At 44.0% G+C, this 22,368-nt stretch overlaps 1 protein-coding gene across 2 annotated transcripts in view; it reads left to right on the top strand.

The window, feature by feature from the left end:
* Window positions 1-22,368, top strand: part of LOC132959656 (receptor tyrosine-protein kinase erbB-4-like) — a 222,521-nt gene that overhangs the window by 180,441 nt on the left and 19,712 nt on the right. For both annotated transcript variants that reach the window (XM_061032834.1, XM_061032835.1), the window contains exons 18-20: window positions 4,838-4,960; window positions 5,740-5,838; window positions 11,058-11,243. In XM_061032834.1, coding sequence (XP_060888817.1) covers window positions 4,838-4,960; window positions 5,740-5,838; window positions 11,058-11,243 — 408 coding nt within the window. The remainder of the gene's footprint in view (window positions 1-4,837; window positions 4,961-5,739; window positions 5,839-11,057; window positions 11,244-22,368) is intronic.

Genomic DNA, 22,368 nt, shown 5'->3' with positions numbered 1-22,368 from the left:
GAAAAACAAAGCTATGTCCACTTCCTGTATACAGTCTATGGCCTGGATGGAGCCTGATTCTCCAGCTCGTTTTCCTAAGGAGTCGGTACTGGTGTTTAAATTTTAATATAAGGTTTTGTGCATTCACACAGACACTCCTCCTTCTGTTCACTTTCCATTTCAATACTCTTCCTTCCCAGCATACTCAAAAAAAAAATGTACACTCCTTGCAGTCTGAATCACACCTTCCAAAAGGTTCTCTCTCTTTTTTTTCCCCCCCGTCTGATGAAAGCACATGATAGGCTTTTTGGACAGGCTGGGTGAATGTGGATTCTCTATTGAAACGAACAATAGAGCGGAGTCTGAGTCTGTGAATGAAGATCAGGCTTGTCAGGATGAGGGATTTTGGGGACGGCAAAAACTCTGGGACTCCCTCTCTCTGTCTCTCTGTGCAGACTTTTTTTTTTTATTCAAACAAAGCACTCACCTTTGGGTGTCAGACGGGGGGGGGGGGGAAAAGAAGCCTTCGGCGCATGCTGTCAGAACGTGAACCGAGCGCTCAGGCGGCATTTCCATATCAAGGACACGTGTGGAGGCTGCTGCGCTGCGCTGACTCGTAAAACACACCTCTTTATCATTTCCTTTGTAAGACTTTTTTCTGTCTTTTCTTGCGTCTTCACCTTCTTCTTCTTTTTATCAAACACACTTTACTCTTCCATCTTTTTATCCCTGTCTTTTTTTTTTTTCTCACCTTGGAAGACATATAAGGACTGAGAAAAAATAAAAGAAGTTTCACACTGTGCTCGCTTTTGAAGACGCCCCTGACAACAAATTGCTTTTTCTCAGAGAGAGACGGCACAAACAGCCAGAGCAACCCCCCCTTTTCCTCCCTAGGACCCCCAGGCCTTGACCCTTGACCCCAGTCCATTGAAGCCAGACTAATGCACTTGGAATCACCCCCTTCTTCTTTTTTCCCCCCTCCAAGGTCCTCTTCCAGCTGCTTTGTACTCATACATACAAACAGGGCCATGTGAGCGTTTCAGCACCACGGGCTGCGGACAGCTCCCATGCTGCTCACACGCTCTTGAACAAGAAGGATTTCAGCATTCAGGGACGCTGGACAGCTCCTGTTGTTCAGCCCCGGGGGGCAGTCTGGCCTAACACAGGCACGAGATGACGTTTTAAATGCATGTAGTGCAGAGAGGGGTTGTTCAAATACACTGAACCTGATGTGAAAGTTATATCGAATTCACTGTGATTTAAAGGACACCTGATATGTCATGAAGAATCAAAGAGGTGTGAGAAACATCTTGCATTCAAGTTGTGCCTAAAAAAAAAAGGAGGTATTTTATTTTGAAATGATTTCTATTTCGACCCATACTTTCAGTTTTAAATCAGGCTAATGTCATTACTTTTAAATGATGTCCAAATCTTGTTTTATTCCAACTTTTCCAACACCTTAGGGGACTTTGTTTTTCCTGAAGGTTTCACTTTTTTTATTTTTTATTTTGCCATCCACATACTCCAAATTCTGGAGCAACAAAGATGTGAAATGAGATGGAGTCAGCAGCGTGTTTTGTGGTGTCTTAACGCCTGCAGCCAGTCTGTTCAGCCTTATAGTTTAACCACTGTTGTGGTATTAAATTCATGACCGGAGAGGCTGTATTTTAGGAGCTAACTCTGATGCCACATCTGTCCTGCTTTTTACCTTGTGTGTCTTAAAGACAAAGCGAGCCTCATTAGCCGTTTTATACCATTTTAAACTTTTTAAAAAAATGCTCCTTTCTCAGGTTGATTTCTGTAGGAGAAACAGAAAGTGTAATCAAGATGTCAAAGCTCAAACAAATGGCCATGGTTTGTGCAAACGTCTGTGGCTATTTTTTCACCGTATTCCTATTACAGCACGTAGCAAATGTAGCGTTTGATTCAGGGTAATGTGAACATTAAAGCCTTTACCCGAGGGTCCGCAGAGCAAGTCTTGTGTTTGGCGACAATGTTTACTTATTCAATCCAGAATAATTCCATGAATGTATTCCAGCTCGGGGCTCAAACATGCTGCTTATTTGTCCAATGAAGCATCCGAATCCTCTCTGCCGCGCCGCCAGTGAAGCTCATTTGTGCGGCGGCATGGTGCATTATTAGCGGGTAAATAGAGTGGCATGGCGAGTGTGTGTGAGCGAGACTGAGCTCAGGAGAGTTTAGGAGTGTGTGTGTGTGTGTGTGTGTGTGTGTGTGTGTGTGTGTGTGTGTGTGTGTGTGTGTGTGTGTGTGTTATTTAATAGACTTCTCCCCTCCTCATCAGTCCAGGTCCAGCCGAGTCTTAATGAAACAATAACAGCTACAGCCAGTCACCATCTGCTCTTAGCACCGCTGCTCCCCGCGCTCCCTCTCCTCTTGACTCGCTCCATTTCTCTCCTCTTTCGCTGTTTTTGTCCCTCCGTTCATTCTGTGGCTACACACACAAGCAGAACTTTGCCCAAACACCAGGCTCATGTGATGGATGTGACCCAAGCCCGTCCTTCCGTTTTTAATGAAATAACGTCCAGAGTCGTTGGTTTAAACTCCGTATACAAATCACCTTCTCGGCCTTGGTCGACCTGCCTTTAAAAGAAGCTAACTGAATGTTTTGATGCCTTTTCAAAGGAAGGTCTAAACACCGTCTGCCTTTTTCAAAAATGAAGAAAAAAGGAGAGTCTGTTTGTACATTGACATGTGAAAACTGGTAAAAAAAAAAAAAAAATGTTACTGATGCAATGTTTCAACTTCTGAAGCAAGTTTCAGCGAGTCCTTCCTGTGCACCTTCTCAGCAGGGGTGTGATGTAGACCAGAATCTAAACCCTGAATTAAGAGTTTATTAAGTTAATCTAGGGGCGGCAGTAGCTCAGTCTGGAGTCACTTGGTTTGGAACCTGGTGCCAGTTCACTTCCTAAACTCTGCACCTCGCTTGTCGGTTTTAAGTGGGTGGGGCTTAATTGGAAAATGGTGGTCTTGTGCACTAATCAGGAAATGAAAAGGCAGGCAGTTGCTGAAGTTTTTAAGCTTGTTTGGCTCGATGCAATCAAATCTCATTAAGCCACCGCCCCCTCGCCCTGGCCTTGAAGAAGCGGATTAGCCAAAGATGAAGAACCTTGTAAACAATTTAAGTTGATAAAAGCCACTTCTACTCAACCCCCCCCCCCCCCCCCCCCCCCCTCATCGTCATCACTGTTCATCACCCCTCCTTTCTCCGTCTGCTCGCCCACTTCCTGCCGTGACATCTCAACAGGCTCCTAACTCCCCCAGGCCACAACAATCGCCACTAAACGACATGTCATTGCCGAGCTGCGGGCATTGTCATCCATCCTTGGACGCCGCCTCATATTGTGCTGATGGTTTTATATCACGTTAAGTACGGGCGTGTGCGGCTGACCGACTGATATACGGTCTCATTATATTGTTTGATGGCGGTGGTCGAGCGGGGTGATTATGCCGCTGATAAACCGCGGCGGACGAGCGACCCGATAGGCTGATAGGCTCATTAAGATGAGTATTGATCAGAGGCATTGACTTGTGTGTGTGTGTGTGTGTGTGTGTGTGTGGAGGTGTTGAAGGTGTCTATATTTATGCTGGTGTTAGGGTTCTAAGATGCTGCCTGGATGACAGAGGTGGTAAAAAAAACAAATCACTTACACTTTGGTATGACACTGTACGTCGTGTTTTTGAGGTATCTTTACATCAGGGTTGTTTTTCTTTAATGCTTGGTGAATAAAAAGTGCACGTCTCTCAATCTTTTGTCAAAGGAAGAGTCTAAAAGGAGTATTCAAACAGACAAAGGCTTCTAATCTTTATTTTAAAAGTCAAGTTGGACGTTGGAACGAACCCATTTTGATTTAAAATTCAAAGAAAAGGTCAAATGATGGAAATATGTCAATGACTGGAGGAGGTTTGTTGTCCCTCCAGAGCCTGTAGGAATATGAAAAATAACTGAATAAAGGAACAGGAGAGTAATCAGGAGGTGATATTTGGTGATAACTCTTCTTACCGTTGATCAGCTCTACACATTATTCATCTCTGATTGTTGAATTTGCACATCACATATATATATGTGTGTGTGTGTGTGTGTATTTGCATGTGTGCAGCTGCTCCCTCCCTCCAGCTCAGATCTCTTCACGGCTCGGTTACAGGTGCCAGCTCCTGCTCTTTATATTTAGTATCCGCGGCTTTGCTGAGCGCTGAGGCGGGTGGCCCCGGCCAGCTGCTGGGACGCCGCTCAGTGTCAGCTGTTCCTGGCAGCGCGGCAGAGCGGAGGAGGCTTGTCATAACCTTGAATTGGAATTGTTTTCTATGTGCACAGCTGGTGAGCTGCTACTCTTTGTCGGGCGGTGATAGCAGCCCGACACCAGACTGTGATTTGTTTAGCGGTGGGCCTGCCGCGGCCCACATTGGTAAGTGCCAGCTCTGACAGAACTTCACGTTCACACCCTTGAATTATTTGTATTTCATGTGTAGTGCAGAATTTATCTCTATCAGGACGGGGCAGCGGCTGTTTTTTGGCTGCTTGTTTTATTTGCTGCAAATAAACCTCCAGTGTTCACCTTTCACTCCTCCTTTCCAAGACTTGCTTTTTACTTATGGCTCTAAATGGAGCCGTCTCACCCTGCTGCACACTCTTTAAGAAACGTTTTTAGCATTCAGAGCGCCAGAAGCAAGAGAGGTTAAAAATATTTTGACTCGCAGCGAAAAGAAAGGCACGCTTCAGGTTGTCAAAACAAAACCCGGGAAGGAAGGTTTTCTTTATGTTTTCTCGCATTAAAAACAGACTCGAGGAATTGGATATATAGTCTCAAATCAAAATGTGTGTGTGTGTGTGTGTTTTCAGCTGGTGGAGCCCCTGACCCCCAGTGGAACGGCCCCCAACCAGGCCCAGCTGAGGATCCTCAAAGAGACGGAGCTGAAGAGGGTGAAGATTCTGGGATCAGGGGCGTTTGGAACAGTCTATAAGGTAAGTTTGTCATCACCAAAATAGAAATTACACACAGAATCTTAAAACATTGATCAAATTTTTTAGTTGCTTAAACTCAACAAATACTTTTGAATACTTTCAAAATACCCTGAAGTGCTCAAAGCATGAGCTACTTCACAGATTACAGTGCTAAACAGCACTGAACATGTGTCCAGTTTGAATCTAGAGTCAAAACAAATATGGCTGCACTTTTCACAGCAACAGGGTTTCCTTTGCGACCAAGCAGGGGCTCTTCTCGCATGCATACACATTCTCCACTACCCTTTGCTGAACTTAAATTGAATTACTCAAAATGTTACTTTATCAATCGCTCGACACTTTCCAGACGTTTTGCGACAAGATTCCCTCTGAAATACAAAGTTGATACAAAATATTAAATCGACTTTTAAGTTAATATAAGAACCTGCCAGTCAGCATGTTGTCACCATCAAGTCTGGAGACTGGAGGGATTCCAATATTTGAACTACCTATCAGTCATTTAGACTCCAAAATATGGAGAAGAAATAGGGTTCTGCTTTAAGATAACGGAAACATTTTTTACAGTGTAAAACACAACAAGTCATGAGAATTAAGATTTGACCACAAAGAGGAGGTTCATGCATGTGTAAGTGCTGATTTGGTCAAATCAGACCTGCAGGGGTATTTTCACAGGACAGCAGACACCGTTAAAGACAGGCATCAATATGATCAGGGCTCTGGCTGCCTGTGTTCATGTTTATTGAGACGCTGCGTTTATGGTGATTGCCTGTATATTTCAGGGCGTCTGGGTCCCAGAAGGTGAGACGGTGAAGATCCCCGTGGCTATTAAAATCCTCAACGAGACCACCGGTCCGAAGGCCAACGTGGAGTTCATGGACGTGAGTATTTATATGGTGACGGTTTGTGTCTACTTTCACCCCAGTGTGTGTGTGTGCTCGTGTCTGCAGCCGTAAACCCTCAGCCTTGTCAGAGAGACGGCCCAGTCCGTCACTTTGTGGGATTGTGCATTCGGCGGTAAATTCTTATGAGAGCAGCGTCTCAGTGCGAGGCGGTAATAAAGTGAAGCATTGTACAGCCAGGCATGTATTGAACGAGACTCTATTAAAAAACAGGACTTGTTTATGAGGTATGGCTTTATTGGAGTCCACGAGTGATAGAGGGGACAAGAAGAGGAGGAAAGGAGTAAGCTGGAGAGTTTCCAATTCTTCCCACCTTATCTCTGTCACCTTCCTCGTTCTCTTAACCATCCTTCTTCCCACACACCTCCAATACAACTCTTTACTTATGGCCAGGATTTTTATCTTGTCTCCTTTTTGCACACACATTAAAATAAAAGATTTCAACAGCACCTGCAGAAGGAAAGACGGGCGGTAGGTAGTCGGAACTTCTTCTTCTTCAGAGTCAGCCAGTTGGTTTTTCTTTACTTTGAAGAGAGTCGAACTACTCAAATTATATAAACAGTTTTTTCTGAAAAAGATTGTAAATTGTTGGGGTAATTTTTAAGCAAAAACACCCAGAAAAGACATTTTCCCGTGGCAGGCATGTTCATGTGATGTCACACTCAGGGTGTCGTTGACAACATCCACAGTGCAACAAGAATTTACATGACTGCTAATGTGTTTTAAAGCAAACCAAGAACAACAACAGAATGTGGGCATGTATGCTGGAATACCATCTTTTATTGGAATCAGTGTCCTCCGTCTTGGAGTTCGATATCCAGTTCTCATGTTACATTTATGTTCTTCACTTATGTGTAACACCAGTGGTGATTAGAAATGCCAAACTCTCCTGAGAAAATGTTTCTCAGACTGATTGTCATTTTTCCTCCTCAAGCGAGAAACATCATGTAAAATGGTCAAGTTTCCCCATATATTTCCCTTTATGCCCATTTCTTTCCTCCCCTCCCCCACCACCACCACCTCCTTCCCCTCTCTTCCTCTATCCCTGTTCCTCCCAGCGGGAGTCTCTGTCCATCCAGAGCCAATATGCTCTGTCTGCCGGCTTGTTAAACAGCAATCTAAAGGCAGGCTCACGCCTCGCCACTGGGAAACTAGCCACTGGAGTGCCAGCTCCAAACACACTCTGAAAGTGCACACATACAAACACACACACATACGTAACCAGTGAGCCCAACGAAAGCCTCCCCAGGTGGCAGCGACCTCACATACGATAGCTGCAGGGTGATTTGCTCGTGTTGGCAAATATGTGAATTTCAATGAGCGGGTTGATTACTTGATATGCAAAAGCCCTAATGTAGAGCGCTAACTTAATGTGTTTTCATGCATACACACACTTTCAAACACACACACACACACACACACACACACACACACACACGCTGAAACATGCACCAGTTTCACTTGGCCCAGCCAGTCTATCACCCAGTGTGTGTGTGTGTGTGTGTGTGTGTGTGTGTGTGTGTGTGTGTGTAAAGGGGAAGTGAGCAAGTGAGCGAGTTGGGAAAGGAGGGTCAGGCAGCAGTAATGGAGGTCAGCGCTCAGGGAGATGAGAGAAAACACACACACACACACACACTTACACATGTTCACGCACACGCGCACAAACACACATTTACACACACACACACGCAAGACCTCATAGAGTAGAAAGCAGGGGCAAGAGTTTAGCCCGACATAGTTTACGACTCCCGGGTCTTTTGGGATCACACAGTGAGAAGAAAAACTCTCTCTCCTTCTTCCTGTTACACACACACAGGCGTCCCCCTTCACTCTCCCCTTTCTTCCTTCACTTTTTGATCCTGAGGTATGATTTATACCCTGTTGGCATCCTCAGAGGCTGAGAAATAAAGTCAACATGGAAGTTTTTAAAAAGAGTGCAGTTCCTCAAGTACCCACTAGAGGCTTGCTTCATAAGGTAGTCCACCCCCATAAGTCCACATTTTAAAACTTTACAACAGCAATAAATGTTACCATGATTTTTGTCATTATGGCTAAATTGTATTTGAATTGATTATACAATTCATTCCTTTGTTTAAATATAAGCCTGAATTTGTGAATCATTATGGGCATGGTCATTTTAGTGAAAGATGGCGGCTGCTAGCTGGTTGCTAGCTGTGGCCTCAGCCAATCTAGTCTCTGAACTTCAAGTGTCTGCTGTGTTTGTGTCGTATATGCACCAGATGCGATCCAAACACAAACCATTCAAGAAGTCTGTGCTCTAGCTTTTCGCTTGGTTGGTATGTTAGCAATAATTAGCAGGTGTCGAAATCTCCATTTACCATGCCTAGCTGTTTGGCTCGTTCAGTGTTTTTCACACAGTGACCTTACTTATTAGCCCACTGCATTCAAAACATTCTCTAAGCTTTTTCAGCCTTTGAATTACCAATTCGGCTCAGCTTCAAATCAACATGTCTCATTCTGTGGGAAAGTCGTGGTCAGCGAGCTAATTAGTTAGCCCGTTGCTCCTTTTCATGTCTGCTCTCTCATCCAAATGTGGTCCTTTCTGGCCCAAGAAGACTATCGTGGCAAGGCAACGTCCAAATGCCAGGTTTGAGATTTCAAAAAGGCAGAGGACAAACAAATGAGTGACATCACAGTGGCTACACCCACTATTAATACAGTCGATGGGTGTGCCAGTTGTAGAGGTGACTTGAGTCTTATGATGCCGGGCTGTTAGGGCGGGCAGCAGGTGGTTTTATGAAGCAGAGATGTAGTGTCACTACTTTTGGCCAGGAGGTTGTGTTTAAATCAGGGCACTGATGATGCCAAAAGGCTCTCTATGGCCTGTAGCCCCTCTCCTGTTTAGAATTAATCTACTCACACTCACACACCACCACTCTCGCTCCAAGCTCATTCCTTAGCATCTAAATTTAAAAAGGCACCTCATCTATCTATCAGCTGCCCCAGGGCCAAGCCTGGATATACACCTCCTCGACCATTTGGCGTATGCAGACACAGCGACAGAGCGTGTGTGTCCTTGAGTGTGCGAGTGTTTTAGAGAGCTGCCAAGAGAGCGTGTCCGCATGTGAGAGCGGCAATAGGAGACTCGGAGAAAGGACTGAAGTGAGTGTTTTTAAGCGATGACTCTGAGTGCAGCTTCTGCTCAGCCATAATGCACATACACGCCGGGCCACGAGTATCAGCCCTCACCATCATAACACTTCATCACCAGCACACATCCTTCTGCTTGCAGCTCCGCAATAACAATTACCCAACGTCGAGTCCCAACTGTTCAAACCTCTACGTCCATCTGCTGCAGACAGAAATGAGAGCGATGAGAGGGAAGGCTTGAAATGAATTACACACAGTATCAAGCAGAAGTAGTGTATGAAATCAAACACACAGGCAGCACCCGGCATCATTGGGGTGTTTTCATTGTGTCGGTGCAACATTTACAGTGTGAGAACCTCTGTGCACTATACATGTTAAAATATAGATGAGGAAGGCTGCAGCTTTGAAGAAGGTTTCTGTAGGATTTTCTCGCTCGGTGTGAATACTCTGTGGACAGATGCTACGCATGCAGATGTAGTCATCAGCCCACAAGTCTTAATTTATGCATCCAACTCCACCTCAAGAAGGAAGTCTTTGGAATACAATGCAGCATTAGCCATGGATAATAGATGCATGGACAAACTCAATGAATTCTTCCTTAAAATTAGAGCCTATTACTTCTTCATGAGGGGAAAATTGGCACCAATCCTTCCTAACCTTGGAATCAGAACCCATCGAGGCCCCATGACGAAATCCCAGAAGATTTATCTCATTTGTGGTATTCTGAAATAATGGATTCTGCACGTCTTTGTGCATTAACATTAAACCGGCCAATAAGTCTGGGACCCACTGATTACCATTACTGCCAACAACCTTATCAAACAATCCTGAGTAAGAAACTTTATTTCGATTTTACCAAATTCTTCTTCTTTCCAGATTCTTGATTCTTTTGGGGAATTAAATTCCAAAGTTTGGGCAAGCCATTAGAAGTCAAGAACAAAATAGACCACACAGATTGCAACAATCACAGTTATAGCTTCAAAACAAACAAAAAAAAAGGACAGCAAGCAAACATGACCCCGAATAAGTTCCTCTTTAGAGTTAATGTCCTTTAACTTAAGCAGTGGCCACATAATGCCACATATTCTTCATATCCAGTGAAATCAGAGTCCCCAATGTCTTGTTGAGAACATATTCAAACTAACTAATTAGATAGAGGAAGTTCAGTTTTCATCTTTATCTGCATCATTTTATTTGTCGGCTGGTATTTTAATTAAATTAGTTGCCCCTGGTTCCAACAGTATAAATTGGATGTGTCCCTTCTACAGACTCATGACTCATTGTTTGTGCACTACCGCTTGGATAGGACTGAATTCCTGAAGGTTGACTCATCAGTACAAATCCTCAATGCCAGTGTTGGAATGTTTTGTGTTCTAGGGGCGAGTAATTTTCCCTCGACTGTAAAGTTTCTGATTCAATACCAACTCCTGCACTACACATGTTGAAGTTTCCTTGGACAAAATATTGAAACCTTGAGTGCATAGCCAGCAGGATGTGAATGGGATTAGTAAATACTGATGTGCACTTTACGTAGCATCAGTGTGTAAATATATGTGAGAGTGGGTGGATGTGATATAAAAGCGCTCTGAGTGATCAGAAGACTAGAAAAGTGTGATATGAGTACAATCCATTTCTCAAAACATTGAGAAAGAAGTAACATTTCCCAGTCTGGGTCATCATAGCAGATTTTCAATCACTACAGCCTTGATTTTGTCCGTGAACCGCCTTCTTTTCCATAGCAACAGTGGCTGAGGTTCAATGGTACCAAATATTTAGAGCACACCACCATGACAACTGATGGATCTGAATCTTTAGGTATATTGACATTCCACTCTGGCTGGTTCTGCACGGTGTCACATCACTTTCTACTCCAGTATTTGCTGTTAATAATAGATCCCCGGTGAAGTAGGTCTGTACAGGGAATAGCATTGAGAGAGAATTCTTGATCACAATTTAGAGAACAAGAATCATTTCTAGGAGCAAAAATGTGTTCTTATTGGTAAAAGGAAGAGGCTGGAACATTCCTAGAAGAAACAATCTTCTTAGTCCATCTTTGTCCCTCTCCCCCCCCCCCCCCTCTCACCCAGGAGGCCCTGATCATGGCCAGCGTGGAGCACCCCCACCTGGTTCGTCTCCTGGGTGTCTGCCTGAGTCCGACCATCCAGCTGGTCACCCAGCTCATGCCCCACGGCTGCCTGCTTGACTATGTGCACGAGCACAAGGACAACATTGGATCGCAGCTGCTGCTCAACTGGTGTGTCCAAATCGCCAAGGTAAGTGGAAACAATCAAGTTAAAGAGGATGACATCTGTTTGTACTGCTGTATGTTGTGTATGCCTGTACTAATATGTTGGCAGGTGTGAGGTGCTGTAATGGATTTTATGGGTTGTGTTTATTAGGGACACAGCTTTTGTCTGAAGCCAGCATGTGAAGGATGGTGACATTTTGAGGGTTTCTAAATCTAGTGTTGCACCAAAAAAGATCAAAGTGTAAAATAAACTGTGGAATGAATTGCGGTGCCAGTTGTTTTCTGATAACCAAAGTCATTTGAGTTGTTATCAGTCATGAATGAGTGACCTTTGCAACAGGGACTCAGAGCACAACACTTCATTCATGAAAATGGTGATGTTGAGTTTGGGACAATGACATGGCTGGTTAGCTTGCTAGACTAAGTGTCAAACATGCTGTCCAATTACATTTACTGTACTTGAACTGTACCAAAAGTAAATGACTTTTGAACTTGCATAACTTTAGCTTTATGGCTAATAGCTTAGCCAATGAGTTCTGTAAGTGAAGCAGACTAGATTTTTTTCTGATGTGGCCAAGTTGTGGCTAAGCCCCCTGTGAAGCTGTGAGCATGGCTTCCATTGCTTTAGGACCTTATGGGAGAGTATTGGATTTTTCAGTTATTAGTTATACCCCCAAGCCGGCCTTCTTGGCCTCCATCTGGCCTGTGAACTCCTGATGATGCCTTGTCAAGCTTTATCCCTTACTTATTGTACATTTGCAATTCTAGTTAGGCCTTTTTCAAACCACTGCTGGTAAAAAAAAAAGTCCCAGGACTGTTTGACATAAGATGTGCGACATAATGAATGAATAATAGTGCCATTCTCTGCTACCCAACACAATCTGCACTCTGAACAGATGAAACAGCAGTAAGGCTTGAAATATCATGTGTACATTTGCTTACCCAAAGAACGTTTGTGTTTTGTTTGCAAATTAAGTCGAAGCAGACAGGCTGCTTGATAGTGTAACTGCTGGGTGAGATTGAACTTCTCCGAGTTGCAACGCTGGGGTGACAGTAGGGTGCCAGGGCTTGCTATGACATGCTGTGCCGGCAGACATCTGCTGTGATACAGAGGCATCAACCCATCAGCTCTGGCAGCTGTAGCAGCAAAAGATGATCTGACAAAAGGCTGATTTACTGCTTGCACTGATAACAACAAAAAAAAACTGTTAAAAGAGTGGATTTTTATGCCATCCAAGTTTGCTAATATGCCTTCACTGCAGGCAATATTTCAAGAAAAACCCAGGAATTGCAACATAATTCAAAGTTGCTTCATATCTTGATTTACTATCTTGATGTCATAAATTCATATGAACTAGTCAAGCATTGCCACTATTACTAAAATAACACAGCTTTAGGTGTTACTTGAATATAACCACTTGTTGCTTTGGAATTAAAAAAACGGCATCCTCGCTTTAAGCTTCAAAGCTCTTGGTTTTGCTAAAAGCACTAAATGTCACTTCAATAAGTTAATCAACCAAGTTGGTGCAAAGATCCTATAGTCTTCCATAAAGATGTCAACTAGGGTACCCAGAGCTTTGTGTGTCCTCTCTACATCTCCAGTGAAGCCTGTCACTGTCTTTGCTAGCAGTTGTTATTGAGTTGCCATGCTGATGTTGCCATTACCCCGCTTACAAACTAGACTGTGACCATTATTAGACAGTACACCCATCAAATCTATGTCCAATTACCTGCTGTGCTTAAGGCCGTTTCCCAAACCATTCTTCAGATACCTTCGTCTTTCTGAAGGACTATCAGAATTGATTTGTGCTGGCCATCGTTAAGGTAATATATTCTTTGGTTTCATCCATCTAAGTCAGCGATGAGAGCTCTGGATTCATGGGTTGGTGTGGTAGGGCTTAACCCTTTTGCCCCTCATGATGGATGATTCCCAAGAGCTTCAGGAACAGGTTACCTAAGCAGGTACCTATTGCCGTAATTGGATTCGATTTCACCTGTGGCAGCTGGGGGGGGGGGGGGGAGTGTCAGTTTCTTGGTGGTTTCTTTAAGTGAGGAAAAGCAAGAGAAATGACTCACAACTGTCCTCAACATGCTCAACACTATGATACCCAATTCAGTAAAGAGGTTTGTTCTGATTGATTGCAATAAGCCCGATTCAGTTTTGCGTATTCTTGATGTAGAACGAAGACGAAGGAGCTTGACTGACTGATTGGAAATCATAGAATGCTAATTAGTTTTTACAGAGCGAATTAGAGAACCAATTTGGTGGAATCAATAGGGTTTCGTGGGTTCCTATTAGGAGCTGTCATTTCCATTATTGGTTCCAGGTCTGTCAACAATAAGTAGAAGCCACCTGGGTGCTGGTTAGACCCTCAGCGCCTGGGGCTTATGCAGGGTCACGGTTTGAAAATTGATAAGACAAATAATGTAGGAATACTTATGTTACAAAGTCAATCTCAGTGTATCATTTAAATGACTTTATTTGTGTCAGAATACATTCAATTTGAATTAATGTCAGTGTAAAATTCAAACATGGGCGCCATTGGCCTAACCCATCAACACAGAGTGGAAGGCTAAAATGCTGTTATCAATTGCATAATGACTTAGTATGTGTGGGATAATTCTTCTTATGGTGGGATTTGGCCCTATACTGTATGGGTGGTCCAATGCTGCTACTTAGTTGCTGATGCAATTAAAAACCACAGGTTGCAACTACTTGCAACCTGATACATAGCCCACTATAGCAGCTTTTGAGTTTCCCACTTTGACTTGATGTTCAAGGCACTTGGCGGCTGTGTGAATCTGATGAATATTAATGAGATATGTCAGTTGGCCTCAATGTGGCGGATAGTCCGAGCTATAGACTGGCATTGCCTTCCCTAAAGCCGTGTTGCTAGAATGACTAAAAAAACTAGCTGAATAAAACACGACCCAAGAATTTAAGATTGCTGAATTGTTCATGAATCAGTTTCTTTTAATTTGATTCCACCTCCCACTGATGCGGTTATAGCAGGGAGTCCATGTAACAGCATGTGTTTTGCAGACCACACAACCTTAAACTTGCAGAGTTGAAATGCTCACAGCATTAACCGCGGTTCTTCTCTGTTATATTAGCCTCTTGGATCCTCCTCGCAGGGCTTCCATCGTACAGCCCCGGGGTATTTTCCATGCCAGAAAACAAGATTCTCTGCTTTTTGTCCATGAGCATTAATGTGTGTGCATTTGTGTGTAGACTATCTGAGCACATGCCCATGTGTGTTTGGGCATGTGAGGCAAATAAATAACCCAGAGCCCTCTCCTTTGAGTGATCTTTGCACTCTCAAGGTAATGATGGGGAACCTGTCCTCCAGGAGAAAGAGCATCCTTCCAAAGACACAATTTTCCAGCAAAGGGGAGAATAATTTTTTCTCACTCCTCACTTAGCTTTGAAAAGGGCTTTTGTTAAGATGGAGGGCAGAGGAGAGGAAGAGGAGGTATTAAAGAAGATGGTAAGAGAGTGCAAAAAGAAGATTTTTGCATCTTCAGGCCTCGGGGTAACACCAAAGATCTGAATTGTCGAGTACCGACTTGAACAAGAAGATTGATAACACTTATAAAAATGTCTGAGATTAACGCCTGTGCTAACAACCAGTTAACATAGCTTCGCATGGAGACTATCACCAAAGGAAAACAGCTAACCTTGTATTGCCAAAAGGTAACAGGAAAAAGTTTTAAAGCTAAAACAAATTCGATTTAGACAGAACTAGGCAACCTGTTTCAACTTGATTAATAGTTTAATGCTAAGCTAGGCTAACATGCCTCTGCCATTACTTCTTTACTAGCTTGTTAGCATTAGCTACCTCAGCCGTTTCAGGTAGTAAAAGTAGTTTTTCCAAACCGACTGCATGCATTGTGACGTGTTCAGAGTGAAACAACGGCTGTATCATGCAAACCAGATGGAAAATCTCTGTTTTCCTTTTTCACCACAGTGTCTTGGCAATTTGCCAACCGCACCCCCACCCGCCACCATCACAACAGCACAAGCACCCCGCCGTATGTGGGCTCTGACCCGGGCAGGTGACCGCTGCGCCGCAAATTGATTGGCCGCGGCCTGTCGCCAGGCAGTGACTCTTCATCACTGAGTGTTTTGGGCATTGAGATAATGGCCCCCATTAATCTACAGCCACACTCAGGGCTGCCCTGCTCTCACTGCCACACACACAAACACACACACACACACACACACACACACACACAATGACTGACGCTCACATAATCACACACGCATGCGCTCACACACATAGTACAGGACGTACACACAGGTCTCTATAGATCTGTGTGAATGGCCTCTAATTTATTAGTCTGGATCTTTCCTTTTCCTGTCTTTCTGTCCCATTTTTCTCAGTTCTGCCTCGTCTCTTCCTTTCCTTTCATTTCCTTGCATCTACTTTACTCCGCCTTTCTTCCTTAATTCCTTTCCTAATCTTTCATTGTCTTTTCTCTTCTTCCCTATCTTCATGTTCATGTGCATTTCATATTTCCTACTATTTTCTGTTTTCATTTCCTGTCTATTCCCTCATTCACTTTCCTATTACATTTTCCTCTTTCTGTGTGATCACGTCCTAATCTGTCCTTTCCTTTCTTTAGTTTCTCCATCTCTTCTTTTTATTTCTCTTTCTACTTTATCTCCTTCCTTTTCCCCTTTTTTCCCCTCCCTTGTATTTCCTGCTTTACTAATAGACATCTACATTTTCAAATCTGCCTATTTCTGTTTCCATGTTGGCCATGTGCTCAGGTGAACTGTGGTCAAAGTTTGCCCTACATCTCCTTGTACATTACCCCCTGCGGGCTTCATATCCTCTAGTCACTGAGTGTGTTTCTCTGCATGTGTTTGTGTTTTTTTTTTTGCATTTGTGTAAATGTTTGTGCAGACACAGAAAACTCAAAGATGAGAGAAAAGAGGTCATTTTTTTCAATCTCTTGCTGCATCTCCCTCTTGTCTCCAGCTTCTCTTTATCACTCACTAACTGAATCTCTTTCTCTCCTCTATCTCTCTCTCGCTCTCTTACACACACACACACATATGCTGGGTGTTTTTTTTTTTTAGGTTTTGGATTATTAATGGAATAATTAGGTTTGGGATGTATTTTAATGAACAAATCAATCACTGAATTAAATATGGGATCGGAACTGAGTGTATGTGGGGCTACGGGAGTCTTTTAATTTGGAGCTCCTCTCGCTTTCTCTCCCTCTGTCTTCCTCTCTCCTCGGGCTCGCTGTAATGAAAGTAGAATGGATTCATCGAGTCGTTGTCCCGAGGTGAAATGATTGGCTCTGGCAGTAAGGCCGGACTGGACGAAGGGTCTCGATTGTCTTTTTTGGAGGTTTATGGAGAACGGTTTCATGTGTTGGTGAACTTGTGACAACATGCACAACATGCCCTGGAGAGAAAACCCTCCCGTCTCTGGAAGTCATTTCATGGATTGACAAGTGCTAATTATTTCCCTCAACACTGAACTTAAATCATTTCTCCAAGGCTAGTTTGATACTGCAGTGAAACATGCATAGAGGTTAGTTCATTTATTTAAACTGTACTCGACCGACTGAAATGATTGGCTCCGGCATTGAAGGCTGGTCTTGACGGAGGGTCCTGATTGTTTTTTTTTTGGGGGGGTGTTGGATAGGAAAGAATACAGTAGGACATTTTGGTTGATGGAGGAGCACTACATGCCCTGGAGGGAAAACAGTCCCTGCTCTGCATTCATGGCAGCTCTGGACTTTGATGGATTGACAAGAGCTAATTATTTCACCGAACGTTGACCTTAAATAATTCCTCCAAGGCTAACTTAATATTGGAACATGTTGCGGTAAAATATGCATGGAAGTATGTTCATTCAACACAAACCGCAAAAAAATCCATGTAGTGTTCATTTGTATATAACTGTATATATTTGTGATTTTTCACATGTAAGACTGATTGATCTATAGCTTTAAGATGTGTATTAAAACAGTTTCAGATCTCGCAACAATAAACCCTGGGACGTCATATTTAAAAATATGAGACAGAGATAGGAGGTTTTGCGATATTTTACCTGGAAAAAAATGTGTTAAATTCAAATCTAATTCATTCTTCTTTGGATTTCATTATTCAGTATGTAAAAAGACACACATACACACACACAAAATCTCAGTTTTCTGGCCATATCAGCAACCCCCCCCCCCCCCCCCCCACCCCCACCCCACACACGCTTCACTGCTTAGTCAGGAAAAGGAAAAGCAGAATCTCTGGACTTTTCAAATTCTCCTCCTGATCTTTTACCCCATTTGTGTGCATTCATGTGTGCTTTAGTGTGTGTTAATATTCAGTGTGTGTGTGTATTTGGTTTTGCATCCCGCGGTGTCCCCCCTGGAGACGCCACCTGAAGGCGAAAGGAGATCCAATCTGGTCAAGCTTAGTGTGGAGCCCTCGGTGTCATTCAGCCCCCCCTGCAAACAGTGCATGATGCTGAGCAAACACATCTCGCCTGTACTCATTAGTCGAGCCTTAAGACTCCTCTTCCTCCTCCTCCTCCTCCTCCCCTCTTCCCATAGCACATATCCTTCATCTCCCCTCACTGGAGGATGGATTTCAGTCTTTGCATGGATTCAAACCTCTCCCTCCCTCTTCCTCTCCTCGTGTCTATCATGTCATCGCATCTCAATAAGAGGAACGTCTCCGTGGACTCAGCTCGTGCAGGCCTGGACACGTGGATTCAGACACTGCTGCTTCATATTGGCCTGATTTTCTGATTTCTACTCCCTGTGACATAATGTCTGCAAGCAGAATACTGAAAAAACGTCCTATTTTTTCAATCAGGATGTCAAACGTGGCCGCTATAAGGACACATGGTCCTGAAACTGCCACCTCAAGAACTCAAAAGACATTAAAAGTCGCTTAAGTAGTTGAGTGCAATTGAACGTCTTTGAAACAAGAAAAGACTTTGCGTCCCGTCTCACATCAACCATCAACGTTTGTTTTAATTTAACCATTATTACAGATTGCTCCAAACATTTTGGTACCTTACCCCATCTGAAACTTAACAATGGAGGCTATCAATCAAAGCCAGGCATATCAATGACTTATTAATGTGTTTTGAAAGGCAAAAAATGACTGATTAGGGGGCCAATCACAGAAAGGTTATTTGGTCAATTTCGTGGAAGGAAATGACAATATGATTTGTCTGACATGTCCTCTGATGTTTCCACCATTTTTGGCATCAATGACATGTTTCCAGTTAGCCTAGCTTTGCACGCTTTAAAAATGGTAAAAGCCAATAAAGGAAAATCCTGTCCATTAAATAGACCCTGGCAGCTCTGGAATAGCTCTGGGTTGGGATTGTTTGAACAAACTACCATTTAAATTGGCAAAAACTAACTTTGAAGCCAAAATGGGGAGCATTTTTTTTCCCCCCCATGTACCATCCAATACCATCTGCTTGAAGAGCTCCGTCCATAGCCTTGGAACGAATGAGTTTATTCATTCAATTTCCAGGACAAATACGCAGCTCGTAAATGGACACTCATCTTTTGGTCTTGATCTGTTGGAAAACATAAATTCTCTTCCCAATTAGATTTTAAAGGGTTAAGAAAGAAGTCAACTCAGGTTCCATTAGAATGTCATTTGGTGCACGTTGTAGAAAGCAGGTTTGGATTTATTCATCCTTCATTTGTGCTAACAAACTGGCTGAAAAGTCTTTTCAATGGAAAGCAGCAATGGTACATGCTGTGGTGGATGATGGATGTTTTCAGCACCACTCATACCATCACTTTCTTTTATTCCACTCTATATTTCCTTCTAAAACACATTATACTAAGTTATAGTGAATTTAATTCTGTCAGCAGCCTGTACAGCAGTGATCCATGTTCAGCACTCCATTTCCCAGGGGCTTCATTAATAATGCAGTCCCACAATTCCTTTGCATCTCAGAGCTTGTTTGGGGGACGCACATCACGCCGTGATTACCAAACAGTGTGTTTGACTTCGTAAAAAACAAAAAACAACTAATGTGCACACCGAGCAGTCCCCCCCCCCCCCCCCCCCCCCCCCACCCCCCACCATTCTCCACACACATGGACCAATCCCAGGAGTATGTTCGCGTCCCTGCTGATGCAACAAAATGAGGGGCGACCGACGAGGATGGAGAGTGTGAGGTGATGAGGAGAGCAGGCCGGCGGAGGGATAAGCCCCCTCGGGTCTTTCTAATTATCTGTACGGATCAGCAGTGCTCAAGGATGCATAAGGGGAGGGATTTGAGAGCCAGATCCAGCGGGGAGGTAGGCCTGATTGGATCGGTCACCTCACACTCACAACGCCTGAAGTCGAGGCTCATTAGACACAGATATATGCTCGACTGCAGGCGAGAATCCAGGTAGCCATTCTGAAGCAAAAGATTTCATTGGTAGCACTATGTGTCTTGTAGAAGTGTGGACACTCGTGTTCTCAAATGTTAAGTAAATGACTCTGTTGTGACTGGTGCACACATGATCCGCGTGTGAATGTCAACAAACTAACACATCTCCATTCCCAGTGCGAGACGTAACCGCAGTCCGACAGCTTCCCGCTGCGATAATAATCAGCTGTGATTAAAAATTATCACTTCTCAGTGTCACAGCGAGAAGCAGACAAATTATAGGTATTACTGTGAAGGCTGAATGCAGCGCTGAGTGTTTGGCCTGGTGCTCCAGTTTCTTATTCAAATAACACTCACTTTTTCTCTGTTTGTTGTCGGAGCGGATCGTTACTTAACTCCACAACTTTATGTTTAGTCCAACTCCAACTCTGAGCAATGAGCAGGAGCAGAAGAATGTGTTCTCTGAGACAGAATAAACACCAGGGGTAAGGCCAGCTGTCAATCACTATGATGAAAACCCAGCCTATGACGTTATTTCAAATGAAAAGCCAGATTCAAAACATCGGTTTTTAATCCCTCTTTAGAAATAAGACACATGGAACGTGGAGACAGTGTGGTGTCCACATTCATGCAGCGTGATACGTCGTCACAGCTGTTGAAAGTTTAACTTTAACTTTGAAGAATTGCAATCCCGATGCAAAATGACTCTAAATCCAAAAAGTTCTCCCCATTCCCAATTCCACTGCACCAGCCGAAAAAAAAAGAAAGAAGATTATTGACATTTGCTCATGTAAATTAAGCCAGCAGCGGTCTTTTATTGCCTGCACGGTGACATTTTGGAGGGATCTTTCTGTCTCGCTGGGGAGCTGTGACCAGGCGACAGAGCTTAGATCTTTTTAAAAAAAAAAAAAACATTTTTGGCTTCCCTCTCGTGAGGTGGCTGTGGTTAAGAAGCGGGAAGACATGAAGCTCTGATAAGTTTCCTACATTGTTCGTTCCCTGAATCCACACCCCCCCCGGTAGGGGAATTTAACCCTCTTTTGCTTCCCGCCGTCAAACGTCCTCACACTCACACACTCATAAACACATTCGGCTCAGCGCAGGTTGATGGATAGGGGCATTTTTCCCCGCACTGTGGTTCCACAACGGATGAATGCGGAGCAAATGGGGCCTGCGCCGCGACTGCCGTGCCCCCGCTGAGCTGTCGTTATATATGTGGCATCGTGTCACATTCACCTGGATCGATCATTAAGCATCCAAACCATCCAGTGACGCAGTCCAGGACCGTGTTGGTTTCCATGACAACGATTCCGCACTGCCTTAAGCATGTTCACTCTTTTTGGTGTACTGTTGTCCCACGATGGAGAAGTTTGGCTCCATAAGTCAATGGAAACTTTTGCTTGAAAAGTTCAAACACGAACAGTGGATGTGAGAGAGCTCCTTCAGCGTTTTAGACCGTTTCTCCAGACTGTGAAGGCATGAGCAGACGGACTGTGATTGATGTCTGCCTAGCCCATCTAGGCAGGGGCGCTGCTCGTCAACAGGCCTTAGACCAGTAGGGGGCCCGCAGAGGGCTGACAAACTTTGAACCAAAGCAGCAACCCAAAATGTGCAAATTTTGCAATGACAGATTATGAGGCCTCATCTGACAGCGTTCACTATCATTGCCCTGCTGAACGCTGGTGGGAGGGCCCCACTCCCCCCCCCCCCCCCCCCTAACTTTTGCCTCGGGCCACAACAGATTCTAGAATAGCCACTGCATCTAGGCATCCAATTGAACTAACCCAGTTGAAAACAAACATTCCTTTACTGGCTTACTCTGCTCACGCTAAACAGCAGACTAGCTGCCTCTTGACTTTTCCAAAAAAATAAGATTGCAGAATTAACACGCATCCAATTCAAACTCCAACAGAGGAACGTTTACAGAACTAAATGTTTCAATCTTGGATGAAAACCGATTTTGAATCCTTTTTTTCCGATTTCTACTGTTGTGCACATGAACACTATGAAGATCGTAGAAGGCTTTTGTGGATTTGGTTTCCAGCAGCTTTAGAGTTTTTAGAAGTGCCCGTGAAAACATGATTAAAGAGAGGTGTTTGTGGCTAGTGACTCGCTCCTTCTTCTCCTCCTCTTTCACACTCACACAGACGCGCTCGCATTGAGGTCGCTCATACACGTTTGCCAGCTCTGTGGGAATGCCTCCCCGTTCTATCTCCCGCGCGGCGCACACACACACACACACACGCATGACAGACGACCACCTGCGCCACCTGAGCGGAGCCATTGTGGGCGCTCCTTATCGCGCCGGTCCCAGTTCTCTGCGTGAGGACAGTCCCACATTGTTGCTGCCTCTTCACCCATTCTTTTTGGGCGGTTGGTGGGTGGGTGGGGGGGGGGGTTTAGGCAATACACGCGGCGGTCTTATCGCGCCCTCTGGAAACAGGCACCTCATCCTTTTGGTTCCTGCAAGAAACTGAGCCTTGTTTTCCTGCTTCATTTTAACCAAATAGACTGCTGCTTATTGATGATGCGCGAGTGTTTGAACCCAAGAATTGTATTATTAAGACTGTTTAACCACTGACGGTTTCCCACTGCGTCCTCAAAGAGCAGGTTTCCTAGCAACAAACACAGGAAAGTTGCACTGAATCAATTCTGCAGCTATTTTGTGTCAGTGTACAGCTCTTATTTGTAATATCGCAAGCGAACACCTCATCTCCTGAAGGCCTGAGTTGAATTTTATAACCTGCTGTAATGTCTGTCATGTCCATACTCCTCTTCCTC

The sequence above is a fragment of the Labrus mixtus genome, chromosome 24 (genome assembly GCF_963584025.1).
Source record: "Labrus mixtus chromosome 24, fLabMix1.1, whole genome shotgun sequence".
NCBI lineage: Eukaryota > Metazoa > Chordata > Actinopteri > Labriformes > Labridae > Labrus > Labrus mixtus.
The sequence above is the reverse complement of the archived record's forward strand: the minus strand, read 5'-3'. Positions and strand labels throughout refer to the sequence as shown.